Source organism: Macrotis lagotis, chromosome 7 (assembly GCF_037893015.1).
Source record: "Macrotis lagotis isolate mMagLag1 chromosome 7, bilby.v1.9.chrom.fasta, whole genome shotgun sequence".
NCBI classification, from domain to species: Eukaryota; Metazoa; Chordata; class Mammalia; order Peramelemorphia; family Peramelidae; genus Macrotis; species Macrotis lagotis.
In genome coordinates this window covers 161847520-161868488 of record NC_133664.1, presented here as the reverse complement: position 1 = coordinate 161868488, position 20969 = coordinate 161847520, and the positions used below count along the sequence as shown (strand labels likewise).

The 20969-nt window shown below is 32.5% G+C and overlaps 1 protein-coding gene across 2 annotated transcripts in view; it reads left to right on the top strand.

Annotated features, from left to right (window-relative positions):
- The window catches only part of SEMA3C (semaphorin 3C), a 182384-nt gene extending 161995 nt beyond the window's left edge, over positions 1-20389 (top strand). Inside the window, exons 14-17 of one of the 2 annotated variants that reach the window (XM_074194035.1) lie at positions 613-770; positions 9701-9768; positions 10678-10808; positions 16987-20389. In XM_074194035.1, the coding sequence (XP_074050136.1) occupies positions 613-770; positions 9701-9768; positions 10678-10808; positions 16987-17406 (777 nt within the window). In that variant the 3' untranslated portion in view covers positions 17407-20389. The remainder of the gene's footprint in view (positions 1-612; positions 771-9700; positions 9769-10677; positions 10809-16986) is intronic. The other variant, XM_074194034.1, reaches the window with a different exon arrangement.
- Positions 20390-20969: the final 580 nt, after the last annotated feature.

Sequence of the window (20969 nt, the reverse complement as noted above, 5' to 3'; positions counted from 1 at the left end):
TTTAGGAAAAAGCAACAACTTTAAAATGGTCCCCACATTCTAACAGCTGATCAACAAGCACTTTATGTCAGATAGTGCTTTTAGCACAGGTATATAAAGACTCAGTGATACAGAAGTGCTTGGGTTTTTGAACCTAAAAAAGCTATTTATCTTTCTTCCTCATACTTAGAACTTTAAAAAACTAAACTAAACTAAAACTAAGACACTAAATAAAGCCTAAAAAAAACTAAACTAAAAAAAATCATAATTCTAATCTCCCCTACCCCACTCTACTCCATTTATTCAGTTTCAGGTGACATACTGCTAAATTTAAATGAGGAAAAAAAGTTTTTTGTTTTTTTACTCTGATAAAAAGCAAAGTTCAAATACATTAATCAATATTAAATATTTATTTTATTAGTTCCAACTCAAAGTAGAAAATGATAAAACCTAATGTCTAGAAAACAATAATGTTCTACATGGGAACTTTGATGCTTTATTACCTTTTAGTAGGATGGTTATTAGTTCCGAAATGAATCCAAAGATTTATGAGCAAAGAGTATAGAATATTACTATTCAAAGTCTTCCTTTATGTTCCACATCTGAAATGAATCATCATCTTTTCTTTAATAGCAACAGCTCTATGTAAGCTCCAATGAAGGCGTTTCCCAAGTGTCTCTACATCGCTGTCACATCTATGGGACAGCTTGTGCTGACTGTTGTCTGGCAAGAGATCCTTACTGTGCTTGGGATGGCAGTTCTTGTTCCAGATTCTATCCAACAGGGAAAAGGTGAGTTCTTATGGTTTCAATTCAATACACAGTTCCTTACATCTTATTCCACTTATTGGCAGAAATAGAAAGTTCAGCTTTGATGTAGTCTGCCCTGATGTTTACCATGAAGGAGGGAAATATGATGGATGAATATATTACTATAAACCATATAATAAACAAGTGCATTTGTTTTAAAAATATGCAAACAAAAGCAAGCAATGTTGGAGCAGGACCATTCCTTGGGTGGTATAATGAAAAACTATTAGATTTGGAATTGGAAGATTTAGGTTCAAATCTTGTCTTTACTTCTTACTAATTGTCTGGTCTTGGGTCTATTATTTGAGATCTTTTGGTGTCAGAAGTGGAACTAATGCCACAAAACAAGTTAACAAAAGGTTTACTTTGCTCTAACACAGGAAGGAATAAGGATTTAATGGTGCTTATCTTCTCTTGAAATGGACCAGGGGCAACTGCGGACACAATGCATAGAGCACTGTCCCTGGAGTTGGGGGACCTGAATTCAAATCTAGCCTCAGTCACTTAATACTTACCTGTGTGATCTTGGGTAAGACCCCATTGCCTTACAAAAACCAGAAGAGAGAGAGAGAGAGAGAGAGAAAGAGTGTGTCAGTTGGATTATGTATAGTTGATTCAGAAAATCTTCTATATACATCAAATCAGAGGGACCCCCATCTTCACATGAGTGAAACTTTTTTTTTAAATTACCTTAAGCGAGTACATTAAAGTGGAGAAATACGAAAGGAGGAAATTGCGATCAGCGATGGCAACGGTAGAAAAATAAGGAAGTAACTTTTGTGATGGACTCATAAAGAATGTGATTCACCCACGACAGAGTTGGTGGTATTGGAACACAGACTGAAGCACATTTTTTATTATTATTTTTGGGGGGTGCAGGGCAAATGGGGCTGGGTGGCCTGCCTGGGGCCGCATAGAAGGGTGATCGTTGGGTATCTGAGGCCAGATTCGGACCCAGGTGCTCCTAGCTCAAGGGCCAGTGCTCTGTCCACCACCCAGCTGCCCCTACTATTACATTTTATTTTAGGTTTTTTTTCTTTTTTTTTTTGGTTTATCCAGAGCAGTGGGGTTGGGGTGCCTTGCATGTCACACAGCTGGGTGATTGTTTGGTGTACGGGGCTGGATATGGACTCTGGTGCTCCTGGCTCCAGGGCTGGTGCTCCATCCACTTCACCACCTGGCCATACCTACAATTATTACTATTATTTTTTAATTTTAATTTTAATTTTTTTCTCTCCCCTTTACTTTATTGCTCAAATGAGTCTATATTTTTGGGGGTAAGGGGTATTTTGTTTACTCCTAAACAAGAATATTTTATTAATGTATAAAAAATTGTACAAAATGAGAATAAATATTAAATAAAAAAATAAATTATGTTAAGTGACTAGGAAATATCATCAAGGAAAAGAGTGACCAAGGAAGAAACAAAGATATTTATGCTGCTTTTTAGGGAAAGCTAATGCCTGTTGCAGGGAAATACTCAAGATTTATGTTTTACTTGGTCTCAGTTTTCTCAAGAGATAAACCAGGTAACTTCCTAGATCCTTTCCAACTCTAAATTCTATGATATTATGATTGAGTGTATCAGTATAACCTTTCTGGAAAAGTTACCATTTATTTTTTAAAACAAATTTATTTATTTTTTGAACTACATGCAAAGACCATTTTCAATATTCCTTTTTTAATAAGATTTTTGAGTTCCATATTTTTCTCCCTCCCTCTCTCCTCTTGACAGTGAATAATCTAATATAGATTATATAAGAAGTTAGATTTTTGAATTTTATTCTAAGTGATGAATATTCATGACAGTGTTACAGAAACAACATAAGCTCTGAAGCATGGTAATAAGAAAATACAAAGGGTGGTTAGGGACTGTCAAGTAACTGAGTTTATTTAGTTACAGCAAAATGTACATGGAAGAATATTGGGAAGATTTGAGAGGGAAAGAACAAGATTTTTAAAAATGAAAATTCTAGTATGGGATGGCAGTAAAAGTGGGGGATTACTCAATTGGCAGAACTCAGATCGATTTCAGAGAGTTACTCCGCTTTCATGTTCTAAATGGAAAAGCAATGCTCATGTTTTGGAATGAGCCAGCAGGAAATGTGACTGCCAGGTATGTGAGATCTGAGACAAGAAGCACAGTGCTATTGTGTGTATCCTTGACAAATTTTCTAAAGATAGCAGCAGTGATCCATAAAACATGTATCCATAGTTTATGCCTTCATATTTTCATGTATGTGTGTGTATATATATATATATATATATATATATATATATATATATATACAATTCTGTTATAGATAAAGGCAAACCTGTTTTTATCTGGGGGGGGGTTCCTTTAAAAATATAGTAATATATTTTATGTAACGATAGGGTTTTAAACTAAAGGGTTTTAAATTTTTTGCTGGAAGGGTTCAATTTTAAAGTTCAAATTTTTGTCTAGACTAGTTTTTGAGCCCTTAAATAATTAGCTTTCATCCTATTTTTTTCTATTTTTGGGTAGTATTCCTCTCCATGAATTCTGTGTTCCAACTTTCTTCCTCCCTGCATCCCCCTATTTTTCTTTCCTTTTGACTTTTCTCACACTGTTCCCTATATCCAGAATATCGTCCCAACATCTCTTCTCAACTTTTACTATTTTCTGCTTCTTAGCTTTACTCTTTGGTTTGGAAAGAAGAAGAAGGAGGAAGAGGAGGAAGAAGAAATCAGGTTCAAAAATCCAAGATAAGGGGAGAAATGGATAGTGATTCTTGATAAATTTCAGTTCACCCAGGCTGGATAAGCTATCTTTACTAGTACTGAACATATCACCACATCTTATGACTAAGGCACTGTTGGCATTTCAAGAACTATCTTTTAGAAGAGATTAATTATGCCTTTTCTTCTTGGCCCCAGAAAGCAGAGTTAAAAACTATAGGAGAAGTTTCAGCAGGGTGCATTTAAGATTGACATAATTAGGATTTGCTAATAGTTTCAGTTATCTAAAAGTAAAATTTGTTTATCTTCATTGAAAGGTCTTTATGTAGAGGATGACTATATTGTGGAAAAACTTGTTTTATTATATGAATTGGTTCAGAAGATCCTCTTATAAGATTTTCTGATACTCATTCAATTTCTAGTCATTCTTTTGCCATAGCCTTTAGGAAATCTTACTCAATTTCTCCAAATTGATAATTAACTTTTTCTTTCAGGCTTTACATAACTTTCTTTTTTAGGTCTTTTTATAGTCATCATATATTTAAATACTACCTTTTCCAACTCCATCTGTGAGTCCAATTTCATCAGGACCTTGATTTATAGTTTGGTATTCAATGTCTAATGGTGATCTCAACACAAGAAGACCATTTGTAAATATTCGTAAACTTCATTTGAGTTCAAATATATTCTCAAAGTGTTGTAGTAGTTTTGCTCCTCAGACTACTTAGAGTCTAATATTCTTTTGTAGAAGAAATTCAGCAGCCTTCCTACCCTAGAATCTCTAGCTGCCCTTTTAATCCTCAATCATGAATAAAATTGCCTTGATTTATTTACTTTTCTCAAACTGCTAAGTACTAGGTATTAGTATTTAGAAAATCATGAAATTATCATTTAAAACACTAAACATATACAACATAACTTGAGCTGCAATTTCCTTATCACCAATCATACCCTGCATTCAACACATTGAATGTTTGGTTCAGTTTTTATTCTTTCAACAATCTCACCTTAATCCTCAACCTTAAACTCTCCTACAGGTTCATAGAAGAGCATCTAGTCTCTTATTTTATGAAATTCAACACCATCAGATATCCCTCAAAACTCCAATTCCAGTTCTTAATATTCTTTAATATCTTCATCTTGTCCCAAAAGATGAGGTCCAAACTCCTTGGCAAAAATTTAATACTTCTATCTGGATCTTTAACTTCATTTTTTTACTTCTACCTCTAAGAATTTTTCCTATTGGTCATTACTTTTTCCGAATAAAATTTCAGGTTCTCCCTTGCATTTATCTACAAATATACTGTTCAGGATTCTAATACCTCCATAGCTCTTTGCTGTCTGGCTTCTACCTACTTTGAACAGAACTAGGGTGGATTCCAGGGTCAGAAATAATTAATCATACTAAAAAGAGTTATCCATGTTACAGGTGTGGAACAGGGCTAGGTAAACAAAGATCATTAAGGTTTCAGAAGCACAGGTAAGAGTCGAACAGGACAAGCAAAAGCACCAAACAAAGAACTCCAAACCGGTTTTTTCCAGTTAATTTTTGTTGAATTAAAGCTTTTTTTTTCCTTGAGTAGCTTAAGGTTACCCAGATAACCTTATACCCTTTAGAGAATTCTGACTTAAAATGACTTCTACTGTTGGAAAAAGGCTAGAATTCCTACATATAAGAGTTTTATCATCTTCTACATTGATATCTAAAGAAAAACAGTTAAATAACCAGATGGGAGGTTAAATTTCCCATAGGTTCATTTGGGCTAAACTCTGATCTGACGAGAGATACTCCAACCATTTCATTGTAAGAGTCTTTGTCTTTGAAATCCCATATTTATGTATTGGGAACAAAAAAAAAAACATGATCCATCTACTCTAAAATCAAATAATTGTGAATACTTGACAGTATTTTCAACCAGACCTCAATAGTCAAATACAAATCAGTTGTTTCTTCAAACATAAACAGGGTGATGTTAGTATTTGAAACTTTTTATTGGAGATGCAACTGAGATTCTTTAGCCTTTCCATCTGGCAAAGTGCACAAGGCCAAAGAATCTCAGTTGTATCTCCAATAAAAACTTTTTAATCTATTGATGCAATGCTGTAGCAGATTAAGACACAATAAAAATATTTTCTATGCATGAAATTATCTCCAAAACAGGAGCCAAAGCTTAATCTTTTTCTATTTATATATTTACTTATTGCCTTTGTCTTATATTTGGGTAATAAGTATTTGTACAATCTTTCCTTCTTTCTCTCTCTCTCTCCCAATCCTGTCTTGTTTCAAGATTTTTGCTGTGAATAGCAAATGGTTTATTTTCCAAACTCAGTTTGTTTTTGAAGTAAAGTTTTATGTTATATACAGATTGTCTTTTCATGTTTGAGATTTTTCTTTTATGGGTTTAGAAACTTTTCTTAGAATGTAAATTTGCTTTTGTTTGCCCAGGTGGCCTTTCTCTTATGACTAGTATTCTTTCCTGAGACACAATATTGACAAATACTCACAGTTATTTGATTTGGGGTCATGAAGAGTCAAACATGACTGAAAAATGAGCAAATAATACTTATAGTTGATCAGTCTCTGTTTTTCTCTATCTGTAAAATTAATAATAATATAGCTACATTAACGATAATATTTTCAGTACCTCCCTCATAGAGTTATTATTGGGGGAAATGTAGAATCCTACTTGAAATATCATATTTCAACTAATGTCTATGCAATGGCAAAATAGCTTTTTTTCAGCCTATTTACTCTGAGAAATGGTCTATACTATAAAATATCCAACTGCTACTGACTAATCAATTATTTGAGAAAATATGTTAATTTCTGGTGCTAATAGGGAGCACTAGGTTTTATTCAATAGTGAAGGATCATGGTCAGATCTGAGTTTCAGGGAAATTCTTATCAGCTAAGTGAAAGATGGAATATGATGAAATGAGAAAAAATACAATTAAAAAGATATTTTGAGAGAAAAGCAGGATGTAGTGAAAGCCTGCACCAAGGTATTGACTATGGTCAATGAAGAAAGGGGGACTTAAATGCTGTTGGGAAAGTTGAAATGACATGATTTGACCCAAGAATGTTTATGAAATGGTGATATGGGACTGAATTTTAAAAGAAAGGTTACAGTTATATAAATAAATGGAGCAATAGTCTGCATAGAAATGAAAATTGAGTACATATGAGCTGATGAAAACAACAGGGAAGAAGAGTGGAGCAGATAAATTAATGCTTTAGGTCCCACTCATGCTTAGTGGAATGATGAAGATCTAGATAATGAGATGGAAGAAACAATGCAAAAAAATAGAGACCCAAGAGTGAGCAGTATCAGACAGAAAAAAAAGAAAGTATTCAAAATAATCTATTAACAATTTCAAAAATTGTAGTTCAAGAAAAAGAGGATCAAAATCTCACAATTAATAACTATTAGGTAATTGTTGAGAAAGTAGTTTCACCCAGTTGAGAATTTGGAAGGCAGAATGTGAAGTTTAGATGCAAGGTAGAGAAGAGGAAGGAGAGCATCTAGTGTAGGCAGCTTTTTCTCATGGAGTTTAACTTAGTAATAGAAGAGATGTAAAAGTTCAGATATCTGAGGGATGGTAAGTTCAAGTGATAATATTGTTTAAGGAAAGGAATATCATAGGATCTTGTAGACAACAGAGAAATAACCAGCAAAAAGTTATGAATGGAAGATGGGGTTGATGTAAGATGAGAGTCTACTAGATAACACAAGGAAGGAAGGGATCAAGGGTTCATGTAGGACCTTCATGGGCCCTACCTTCATGAAAGATGGAGGTGAAGGAAGAGACAAAGTGAAGGAAATTGTCTGAGGGATTTGAGATGACTAGGGAAGAAGAAAGAGCTTTGATTAAAAGATATAGATATAATATACTATACTTCTATGTCTATTCAACAGAGTAAAAAGCTTCCTGGGTTACTTTACTACCTCTCCAAATTCTATATCAAAATTATATGAATCTTTTAAAACTAGAAGAAGAAATAACCATGTCTTCAACCCACTGATCACAACCATAAGGGAAAGCATAAAATGGATAAACAATACCAACAGACAATTAATAGGGCTCAGAATTAAAGAGAAGAGAGTAGGCTGGATCACCTTCAGGAAATTGCAAAGATCTTTTTTTTAATGAGCACAAACTTCTCAGAGACAAAGGTCAATATTTTTAATATCAAAATTCTACCAGTGTTTTATATATCAAGGAATATGATAATTGTCAAAAAACTGAAAATAGATTTCAAATTAAGAGCAATGAAGAGGCACATGGTAGCTTTAATGTGCACTCCATGTAAATTTCTTAGCATGTAGTAAACATATAATGTGTTTTCATTTTCATTTATCTCTTTATTGTTTCAAAAAGAAAGACATTAGCAAGAAATTTCTGTGCCAAAATGATAGGTAGGACACATGACAAGGACAAAGGATAAAAAGCACACAGTCCGATTTATCTGTGAAAATGTCAAAAAAATATAAGGAAGTTCCCTAGCCTATTAACTTCAAGGGAATCTTATGGTAGGACATGGCTAAAAGTAGCATAAGAGGGGAAGGCATGAATGAGTTGCAATTTGTATCATGAAGAGAAGGCTATACCAATGAAATTACAGATCCATTTGAGTAAATGAATTAAAAATCAGAGACATTTATTGAGCTTAGCATTCTGGTAATCAGAGTGAGATATATGCAAGTTATGTAAGCAATAAACTATTGGGGGGTAATATTTAAATTAAATTACTTTGAAAATAGCTATAAAGCTAATCTTCAGTTTGTTCCATTATTTAATATTTGTCTTTATATTTAAGTGCAGTTTTCAAAATCTAGTTCATATAATTTTATTCAGGAAAGTGATTCCTTTACAACTCAAATTTAGAAAGTATATGACTATGGTATTCTCAGTTATCCATTTCATAATGAGATTTTGAATGGAAGATTATTCTTAATTATAAAGATGATTCAAAAAAGGGACATGCTGTTGTATGTGTGTATCTTTTGAATTCATGGTTCTTGACAATTTTAGATGAAAGAAGTCAGTTTGGGAAATTGATGATTTAAAAAACTGTCAATAAACAGTCATTTATTAAAGGCCTATTATTTACCAAGCATTATACTAGGCCCTAGAAATACAAAGACAAAAATGAAATGATCCCAATCCTCAAGGATTTTGCATTTTATCTTATATCAGTGGCACACCTAGCTATTTTCCCTGTCTGTTATGGCTATGGCATGGTAGAGATTGAGCTTAGTAGTTTCAGTGCCCACACTATTTACATGGAGTTTATATTTGGTGTTACTAAAGAAATTAAGCTATTTTAACTAAATCTAGGATCCTAATAAAGAGATGTTTGTTGAAACTGAAATATAACAGTTTGGATAATATATAAAAGGAAGACTTCTCTGAATACTTTTAGGGGGTTTGGATATTTCTATTTTTAAGTATAAGATCTTCCCCTTAAGAAATTCTTTACATATAAAACATTCTTTTTTTTAATTTTATTTTTTATTTAAGGCAATGAGATTGCCCAAAGTCACATACCTAGGCAATTATTAAATGTTTGACACCTCATTTGAACTCATGTCCTCCTGACTCCAGGGCTGGTGCTCTGTTCACTGTACCACCTAGCTTCCCCCTTACAATATATTCTTAACAAATGTTTGAATAATTGAATATAGTGTCTGGCACATCAGTACAATAGAAATATTAACTATTTCATTTTTATTAAATTATTATTTCCATTATCAATAATATTATTATAAAGTTATTATAGTGGATATAGGATACATTTTCAATTTAATGGGATAAATTAGATTTGGTCCTTATAGTAAACAAGCAGTTTAAATGGTATCTCTTAAGGTTCCCGCAATTTAAAAAACTGATGGCAATAATTACAACACATTTATATTATGCTTTACTGAGTGCTTTCAAGCACAAAATCTTATGTGACCACACTGCTGAGATGGAGTTGGTATTGTTACCTCCATTTCTCAGATAAGAAAAATCAAGGTCAAAAAGGTTAAGGTATATCCTCCCTTCATATAGTTGATATGAAGCCAAATTAGTTAGATATTTTGACTTTAACTATGTAGTTCTTTCCTTACCTCACACAGTGCTCTGTGATTGGTATCACTTGAAATAAAATGAAATACTATGGGTAATATTAATATTAATCATTCTTTTAAATACTTCAAAACCCTCAGGCGGAGTCGCAGACAAGATGTGAGACATGGGAATCCAATGACTCAATGCAGAGGATTCAATCTAAAAGGTATATTAATGGAAAAATTCATTTTTATTAGAGAGAAGATAACTTACTTTTGACTATCAACTATTATTCATGTGGTTTTATGATATAATGTTATAAAAAGAAAATGTCATTTTCAAGTAAGAAACTTTTAAAGTGTCATTTCAAGTACTTTATTAGGAAATGTATGTTAACATTATTATTGTTCAATTAATTTATGTTAATGTGAGATTGCTGATACTTTTTCCACTTTATGGTTTTTGCCTTTCATGTAATTTGACTCTTTATTCAATGAAACTTGTCTTTGCATTCCTTTTTATTGTTATAATTCTGCTTGCTTTTTATTGAATAAATTTAAGCTATTATAATAGCAGATCAAGTTAGTTTCTTTCTTTGCCTGAATGTCATTTTTCTTTCCACTGGAATTTAAAACAACTTTTTTTTAAATGCTGCATACTGAATTTTTTAAAATATCCAATCCATTTATGGTCTAGTCATGTCACTAATGTGATAAGAACCAAATAGCTAGATTTTCTTGTTATCACAGTCATTCAGAGCATTCATTTGAATGTTCACACATCAAAATTGCAGTTTAAAAATAAATGGCATCTCAAGACTATTGCACCCAATATGACATTTGGAAAATTAATTAATGAAACAGTTGCCAGGGTATTGAATATGGCACTTTGTTAGAGTCTCCCTCAAAATAGTATTTTCAGGGTTAATGGGTAAATTTCCCATTGTAACCAATGACAAAAGAAAAAAGATACCAACGTTAATGACCTTCCATATGTGAAATTAATTGGTCAGCTATTTTTATGAAAGAAGGGGTTCTGTAATGGATCTTAATTTTGAATATAAATTTGCCTTTTCAAATGTAGCATTCAGAGGAGGAAAAGAGGTTTTAAATAATTGCATTCTTTTGCTTCACAGCATATAGAAATGCGGCTGAGATTATTCAGTATGGAGTAAAAAATAACACCACTTTCCTTGAGTGCACTCCCAAATCTCCACAGGCATCTATCAAATGGCTCTTACAGAAAGACAAAGACAGAAGGAAAGAGGTGAGTGATGCAGTTCAGTAGCAATCAATCAATGCTAGTGAAAGGACCCTAAATCACCCAGTGGGTCAGCATGCTTCAAATCAAACCAGCTAAGTACAGCATACGAACATCCTTTTATACCTTCAGGATGACAGGTGCCAAGTTCTTTAAAATCAGATGCCCTAAAAGCTGATAGATTAATTAGATGACCTCTCTGACTGCTCCTATTCATGAAGAAGTTATTGGAACAAGAGCATTGGCTGTCAGAGTAAGGTATTGATGTGGGGCTACAAATGGAAGAGAAACAGTCTATATGCAAATTCAAGGGCTAAATTCTATTCCAGAAAATGTGGATGGGGTAGAAAAAAATAAAGGGAATTTAACCATTTTTTAGAGGTTGAAAAGTAAGAAATTAGTGAAAATTATGATATTTTATGACAAAACTCCAGAATGTTGCAACTGTCATATCTTAGTCTTCATAAAGTTTCAGCTTTAGAGAGATTGACTTATGAAAGTATTGCATTTATTCACTCCCATAGAAAGGGAAAAAACCTCATTTCATTTAGAAAGTTGATCTTATGCTGAAGTTCTGAAAGAGACATTTCAGAAAACAGTAATGTAAGAGTAAAATGGCAAAAAAAATGGCAGTGGGAATCATTGTAATAATTCATTCTAAAACACTGATATCAAGTCCTGAAAAAATGGGGAAAATAATTATAATTAATACTTTGTGTAGTTTGAAATATACTTACTATTTGTAAGAAAATGTCTAAGAAAGTCCCATAGTGTGTGGGATTAGCTGTTGGTTTTGTTTTTTTGTCATATTTTAAGTTACCTAGGAATTGATATAATTGAGCAAAGTGTCTTTAAATAAGAGGTATAACAGATGGTTGGTTTTTTTCTCTTTTGATTGTCTACATGACAAGTATGAAATATTAGTACACGTTTTACCATTTATTTACCATTTTACCATTATCTAAAAAATCTTTCTGCACCTTCTCCAATTGTGTTTTATCCGTTTTGTGAATTATCTTGAGTTTATGGCCAAGTTGCAACATGACTTCGTCCTTAAATTCTATCACAAACTATCTTAGTGGTTACAAAATTTTATGACTTTTTGTTCAATGCAAAGGATTGCTCTTTGCTTTGTGTAACTCTGGCAAAGTATAGGAGATTTCAGAAACTCCTTTTTTCACATGTATTTGAAAGTTCCATACAATTGTGGCTCATCTAGCCCAGACTTCAGGCACACTAATATGCCCCTGCTCTATAAATCTGTGAGACTTTATCTTCCTGGCTATAATAGTTAAAGAATTTCTTAGTAAGAATAAAAGGTTACTTCAGAGAAACATGATTACAAAAAAGTCAGAGACTTAAAAAAAATATTTCTTCTTTAGGAACATATTATGTATACAACAGTGAATGGATGCTCAATGTACAATTTTCTGTCATTTATGATGAGTGTTTTAAAAATGTTTAAGACTGATTACTTATTGTAGATATCTAAATTAAAATACCAAAGAGAGTATTTCATAAATTTAATCTGTCATAATTTTTTGATTTGTCTACTGTAGGAACACTGAGAGAGAATGTAGTACTTTAATATTTGTGCTTATTTCTTTAATGACCTCTCTTATTTCTTCTCCTCAATTAATTTATTTTTAAATTTTTTTACCTTTTTTCTTACCCCTTTTAATGTCATAGTCAGATGCTAATAATCCCCACCAAGACTATTTCTAAGGAAAATAAATAAATATTAATATATCATTTGATAAATTAGGCAATATTCTAAACCTAGAGACTCTACTACTTTAAATATAAAACTGAAGGGATTCAATTTAAAGGATTATAATTTAAATCATTTGCTTTATGTTTTGAAGACAATAGTATTTACTAAATATAGTAAGACTAAAGATGTTCAGTGTCCTCACCATGAGCTACTAAATTTTTTTAACTTTCTCTCTGACCTTATGTAATCATGTTTATCTGAAGTAACCTTTCTCCCATACTCAGAAGTTCTTTAAATATTATGGCCAGAGGGCCGGCTAGATGGCTCAGTGGATAAAACACCAGCCCTGGAGTCAGGAGTACCTGGGTTCAAATCTGGTCTCAGACACTTAATGATTGCCTAGCTGTGTGGCCTTGGGCAAGCCACTTGACTCCATTTGCCTTGCAAAAAAAAACCAAAACCTAAAAAAAATATTATGGCCAGGAAGTTGAATTCTCAAAGATTTATGTAGCATGATTGAATGAAACTTTCTTATTCAGGAACTCCCATCAATTCCTCATATCAACTTTGGAGGAAAGATTAATGTTTTTAATGTGTGATGTTTTAAACACATAAACTTCTAAATCAATGTTAAACTATATTTTACATAAAAGAATTATTCTTTTATTAGCTTCCTAATTGCTTTTCAGACTGTCTAAAATAAGATTTAAATGTTTCTTGAACTCCGGTATCTCATTAATTTCACATTCAACCACTTCAAATTCTTTGCAATCTTTCCCTTATCCCTATGTATTTTACCTTAACTGTACCATGACCCAGAACAAGCCCCCAGAGACATAAAGTTGTAAGACACTTAGGGGTGTGTCTGGAGGGAGGGAGTTAAGTAAAGGGAAGGTTACTTATTCTCTCTCTCTCTTTATATCCATTAACTGAAAAAAAGTCCTTATCTGAAATATTTTGAGAACTATGTCTGTCTTATAGCAAGTCATATCAATCACTGTTCTCTCTTACTTCATTCCAAGACAACACTCTAAAAACTTCTAGTCTTTTACTTCTTATTATATCACAAGAACATTTAAATTGGTAGTGATTCCTTATTGACTTCTTAAAATTTACCTTCAACACACATCCCACTCTTTTTTCCAACAACTTCTAACCCTTGTTCTTATCAATATACCTTTTTATATCTAATACTTTGCACATTCCTTCAGAAAAGTTGCTTTTTCCTTTTACTCTCATTGAAGCTGCCTCTAGAGAAAGAAATTCTAAGGCACTACTAACTACAATTAGTACTCTGTATGAAATAAATGTTTTTATTCATTCTATAACATTTATATATAAGCTTGTTATGTATACAAGGTTTAGGAATATAAAGACAAAAATTAAGGGTTTCTGCCCTCTACAAGATTACATTTTGATTGAATTATTTCATTCAGTAATCAATAAAAATTTATAAAGCCCCTAATATGGCATAAGTGGAGATACAAATAAAAACATCTTTAGTGGTTGAACAGTCTATTAGGAAAAGATAATACATGAAAGAAAATAAAAAATTGAGGTATGTGGAATTGGGGGAAGGTGTCTAAGGCAGACATGGAGGAGTTTGTTTTACTGTTTCACAGAGTATGGTGTTGTCAGGTTAGAAATGATATGTGTAAGTGGAGTTCCCTCATCAAATGGAGGTTTTGGAGTTCATGACTCAACCCTCCAATTAGAGGGGAATCAAGTAGTGATGAAGTGGAGCACCAAGACTATAGATGTTGCATAATGAAGAGGTTCTCCCAATAATATATTTCCCAGGTAATCCAGCTACATGAGAACTCATTCACTCATTCCTTAATTAACTATTGGGGCAGCTAAACAATGCAGAGGATAGAACACTGATCTTGGAATCGAGAATGGGAATTCGAATCCAACCTCAGACAATTAACCGTATGACCTTGAGCAAGTCACTTAACCTTGATTGCCTCTCATCCAGGGCCATCTCCAATCATCTTGTTTCATATCTGGCCATTGGACCTAGATGACTCTGGAGGTAAAAGTGAAGCTCATGACCTAATACATACCTTACCCCAACTGAAATGCAATTTATGTGTGGTCTTCTTTGAAAATGAAGGACAAAAAAAAATGACTATAAAGAATCATTGTGCAAAGTAACACTAAAATCACCTTCATATTTTCCAATATGAGAATTAGCCTAGGAGTAAAGAAGATTTAGCTTCAAGCTATGCCTCTGATTGTTGATGGCCATATGACTTTTTGCAAGTTACTTAAGCCTTAAGACTATAAATTGCTGAACAATAATCAACTTGCATTAGTTGCCTTTCCTTACAGGCAGTTCCTGTATTTTCAAAAGTAAGGTCTGACTCCTCCTGAGAGGCTGTGGCTTGACTCCCCAATGGCCTGACTCAAAAGAAAGTATTATCAACTAGTCAGAGGATGGGGATATGGAAGATAAACCAGTCATTCAGCAGATAGACAGTAGTGAGGTTAGCTCCAATACAATAGCATCTAAGGTTATCTCTCATTAGTTCTCCCTCTCTGCCCATTCCCTATGTCATATACTCTCCCATTATCCTACTTCTGGCCAGGTGAAGAAGCTTGGGTTAGTTATAACCTAAGCAGTACCTGAATATCTACAACAGCAACCACATGGGTGCCATTGTAAAAATTTACCCTTCATGGGGGCAGCTAGGTGGCGCAATGGATAGAGCACCCCACTCACCCTGGAGTCAGGAGTTCAAATCCGACCTCAGACACTTAATAATTACCTACCTGTGTGGCCTTGGGCAAGCCACTTAACCCCATTTCCTTGAAAAAAAACTAAAAAAAAATTTATCCTTCAGACTTTATCCTCCCCCCCACCCCAATCACCTAGTTACTGCAGAATACACCTATAGGAGAACAGGCTCTATACTCAAGATAGTAACCAGTAAGTCTCATAAGGAAAGCAATTAAGGATGGGTTTGACTGCATTTCAGAGCTCATTAAATCATCCTTCTACCTAATCCCACTTCACTTTCCAACTTCACTTTGGTTAAGGGCAACACCATCTTTCCAGTTCAAAACATCAGCTAATCTTCTTTCTCATTATATCTACATAAGCAGTTTCCAAATCGTGGTTTCTAAATCCACAATGTCACTAATCTTTTCCTTTCTCTCTATTCTTTCTATATCACCCTTGTTCAATTGGAGTTCTCATCACCCTTTTCTAGGAAGAGTGCAATAACCTTCTTCGGAATCTCTTTGCCTTATGTCTCTACTTTCCAGTCCAGCTTCCACACTGCTAAAAAAAAAAAAGAAATAATTTTCTTTAGCATGCATCTGATGAGGCCACTGTCATATAAACACTTAAAAACTTTTAAGTGCAAATATTATTTCTTTTAGAAGTCTTTGTTATTTATTTTATAATTTTTTACATTATACATCATTATTACTATATTTATATGTTATGTGCACATTGGGTACACATATTGAGAAAAAATATTTGCAAACTTCTGCTCTATATCATTAAAATCACAGGTTCTGGTCCAAAACATACCAACTAGATTCACTTCCCTGGTATTATATATATATAGATGGACAGATCAATAGAGAGAAGAAAAGTAGACAATACTTATATATAATTTCTTAGTGATAACTAAATGATAAATGCAAGATAAATTGAACAAACTTAGCCTTTTGTAATAAAAATAACTCCTCCCACAAACATAATCATTTTGAGAAAATTTTTCAATTTATGTTTATTATATTTTAGGTATGAGTAGAATTACAATTTCATATTTTCCATATTGGTGAATCTTTTTATCCATTGGATTATTGTTATATTTGTGAATGAAATATATTTTCATTTTGTTCTTGCTGTCTTCAGTCTTTTGAATATTTGTCTATAATATAGCACTGAGAAAAAAAGAACATAATCTATTAATGTATTACTTTATTAACATGACTGTCTTTTAAAAAATGGTTTATGAAAGGTTAGAACTCCTTTCTATAGTATGTATTGTACATTGTTTATTGTTTTCATTTATAATAGCTGTTAGCTTAAATTGAACTGAATTGAATTCAGATATAAAATATCCATTTCACAAAAAATCACTGATGTTTATAATTTCTTCCTTAAAAATATTGATTTATCAAAAAAGTATTATCAAAAAAATAATTTCTGTACTAGTGGTTTTGGAGCTATTCTATTTTATCCATAATTTATTTAGCGACTGCCCTCCTCATGTTACAAACAGCAGTTTCAAAATAGCTGATCTTATATAATATAATTGTACTCTTAAAGAACTCATTCCCTTGTACATTAGGCTAATGAACTAGGAAAAAAAACAGACAATGGCAATTTTGCGTCTTTGGAATATGGAATATCCCAAGATTAACATTATTCAATCAAGGAATGAAAATTTAGGAAACAAAATCTGTCTTCTGAATGTCTTTAAGAAATTTCTTCAATGTGTTGTTTCCTAGGTCAAACTTAATGAAAGAATCATTGCCACTGAACAAGGACTCCTCATTCGTTCTGTCCAAGATTCTGATCAAGGACTCTACCATTGCATCGCAACTGAAAACAGCTTCAAGCAAACAATAGCCAAGATAAACTTTAAAGTCTTGGATTCAGAAATGGTAGCCTTTGTGACTGACAAGTGGTCTCCCTGGACCTGGGCCAGCTCTGTCCGGGCCTTGCAATTCCACCCAAAGGACTTTGTGGGGGCATTCAGCCACTCAGAAATGCAGATGATTAATCAGTATTGCAAAGACACCAGGCAACAGAGTGCCTCTCCACAGGGAGATGAATCACAAAAGATGAGAGGGGACTATGGAAAATTAAAGGCTCTCATCAATAGCAGAAAAAGTAGAAACAGGAGGAATCAGTTACCTGGATCATAATTTTTCCCCCCTGTTGGTACAGATGACTTTTATTTCTTGATGCTCCCAGTATGTTGGTTCTTGTTTGTCTTCCCAGAGCACACTTTGAGCAAACAATTTGTGGAATATCAGAGAACAGCTTTTAGCCTGACATGAAAAATGCATTGTAAATGAACTCAAGCATGCATTTTCCTAGTAAAATTCTGACTAGCACTAGGTATATCACAGTCCTCATGGTGCATATAAACTTTACCTTAACCCAGATTCTAACTTATGTCTTTATTTACCTTCCCTTCTAAAATCAATGTTGCTACCTACAAAAATATAACAAGGATATATTTCAGTTCAAATCAGGGACATAATAGTTTGATTTTATTTCCCTGCAGCATGATTATAATTTGCTAATTGTTTTGAGGTTTTACATATGAAAACAAATACCAGATTTACAAATAAGTACACGGAGCAAGGAAACTGACAAATATATTGTATAGAAGATTTTTTAATTGGTAAAATATACATTGAAAGTTGTATGAATAAACAAAGTACATGAAGAAAATTATTTATGTACTTTAAGTGAAATACTGATAATTTTTAAAAGGTTCAAGAAATTAATGTTAATATTTATACGAATCTTTGAACAGTTATTTCCTAAGGCATACACGCTTGCACCAAAGTGTAAATGTAGCTTCAACATCATAAAGATCTATAATGGGAGCTGTCCAAAGAAATTGTAAAGAAGTATAAAAGAACAGGACAAGAAGGTGAAGGTGGCATCCTTTTCCCCAACTATAACAGCGCAATGTGTGAGTTGCTCTTTTATTTGTCCCAGACCAAGGACATTTTCCTCAAAGAGCATAATTTGGACAACTCCTTGGAATATTGTTCTTTGTGGTTGTCTAATGCTGCTCTGAGTGGCAAAGTTGATTTTAGAAGCAGGTGCCAAGTGATGTATTTTGAGGGGAAATTAATAAAAGGAAATGCTTCTACCAAGAAAATTGTGGAAAAACAAGTAAAAGAGTCTTTATCCTTAATAAGAACTGTTTTTAATACTTTCATGCATTTTAAAAATTCAATCTTTATCCAAGGTACTACTATTTATAATTAATCTAATTATTTTAAAGATCTGAGTGAATAAATTAGTACATTTATATACACTGGTTTTAGATATAGCTATTCAGTAGCTATATAATGTTGAAAAAAATTCTTGAGCTTCCAGATTTAGAAGCACTTTTTTGGAATAGTTTAATGATTGATGCTCCACTCAGAATAGTAATTAGGGAGAAAAGACTGAAATGAAATTTTCTCCTCTATTCAGATTTATTGAAAGCTCTTGAGTTTTTCCTTTGTTTCTTTGTTTCCTCTTTCCTTCCCCTTTTTTGTAAATAAAAATAATGGCCTCACCATAGACCTCATCTAATGTCTAGGACACTAAACCTACTAATATAAGTGAAAGTCAATAACGAAGGTCCAAATGCTCTCATATTTAAGCACTGCCAAATTACAACTGTTCAAAGATCATAGTCATTTCCAAAATGAATCTGATCGTTGATCAGGGTATAAGCATATGATTTATTATTTAAATAGTCATAAATTATGATATATCAATATGGTGGTCTCAGTTGAACCTAAAAATAGAAAGTTCTTGGAACACAAAATATTAGTTATCAGTATATGAAATTTGTTTTTTAAGACTGAATTAATATAAATTACATATTGTTCCAAAATAATCTCCAAAGCTGCTTCAACTATGGATATTTTGACTATTTAAGATTTAAATGTTGAACTATTATTTTCTCCTCTGTAAGAGTAGTAGAAATGTGCATCAGTATTTACAGATAATAAAAAAAACTTCCATGGAATGGTAAAGCTCTCTGTACAGAATTGAAAATATAATTGTTTTATGAAAAATGTTCAGAGTAATGTATACATTTTCACTCACCTCACATAGACATAAACTGGTAGGCAATATGGATGTTTAGTTTTGTAATGTTATTTGTGCTATTTAATACATTCTCTTTGGGACATTGTTAAAATGTATATAATTTTATTACTTTTTTAAGGAAATCTTATTAATTCTGCCAAATGTAAAGATTATGTATCCCCTTCCCCAAAGAATCTTTTTAATGTAAATTATATGTTGGTGGCTCCCTTTATTTTTATGTGTTGTTTGTACAGTTTGCTGATGTAATAATATGTCCTTCACAATCATTGGTACTGTAAAGTGTCCTAGAAAAAGCATATTTCAAAGTGCAAGTGTGTGTATAGTTTTTAGCATGATGAAACTGTTATTACGGTGAATGTTGACTATATCTTCAGTAAGAAACAATTAATTGTAGCTAGACTAGTAATATTTAATTGACTACCTAAAATATTATTTGCCTGGTTAAATAAAGTGTGTTCAAATTACAGAAGTTCTTTTAGTTTTTCCCTTTAGGATCTTGTGAATCTTACATTCATATAGCAGAATATAACTGATTTTAAAATATCATTCTCTATTGAATGATTTTAACATCTTAGCTTGTTCTATCAGGGGAAACTCAGAAAAAAAAGAGATGACATTTTGAGTTTAGATCTGGTACCAGTGGTTTAGTGGATAACAAGTCAGTCTAAGAAGCAAGGCAAACATGGATTCAAGACTTACCTATGACTATGTAATTTTAAGCAAGACACATAACTTTAGTGTTCTAAGTAGCCAAGAATGTAATTTCCCAGAAAGGTACTCTTCTCACATGATAAGAGTTTCCTTATCAGAGTTCCTTACACTAATGAAATAACAGATCCTTATTCCCATCACCATCAAAAATAACTAGCTAATGGGATTATTATTTCTAGGCTGATATTATATAAGAGGCATCTTTAAAAGTTGTTACTATTAATTGATAAATAACTTAGATGAACAAGAAAGAATTTTCCTTTCAGAGTTAAGGATGTAGAGATATGGCTAGATTTCAAGTAAATTGAAATAAAACTTCTGTCACAAATACTTTTAGCTGATTAACATGCTGACTTCACACATAAGGTAAAAATAAGAAAATCTATATAGTTTTCAAATCTTAACCACTATAAAAATACTTCTTATTTTATTTACTATCATAAATATATCAACAAATTAGACCCTCTCATTTTCATATTATAACCCTCCCTTCACCAGCAATTCAGTGAATGTGATAAGGTAAATTTTTCTTAATGGGAGTTAGTGCGTACAAGTTTCTGCTTCAAAGTGTCTGATGTAAGCTATGGTCCAACATATTGTTTTGCTCCATTACTAATGTTTTATACAAATATTTCAACTTATTTTTATTCTTTATTTTGTATATATATTGAATCTTTACAGTTGCATAAAACTGAATGAGAAATTCTTTCAAGACCTACAATTCTATGCACGTGCTACATATGTCCAATTTTATTGGTTCCTACTTTTCAAATCAAACTACACTATAAAACATTATATCAACTTTTATATATTTTTCTCCATGAAGGAGAGATAAGGAGATAGGAAACAGAATGCAGAAGTAAAGGTTAAGTTATAGCTCTTATTTACAAGAACTTTTCTTACTCTTAAGTTTTTAACATGCAGAAATTGT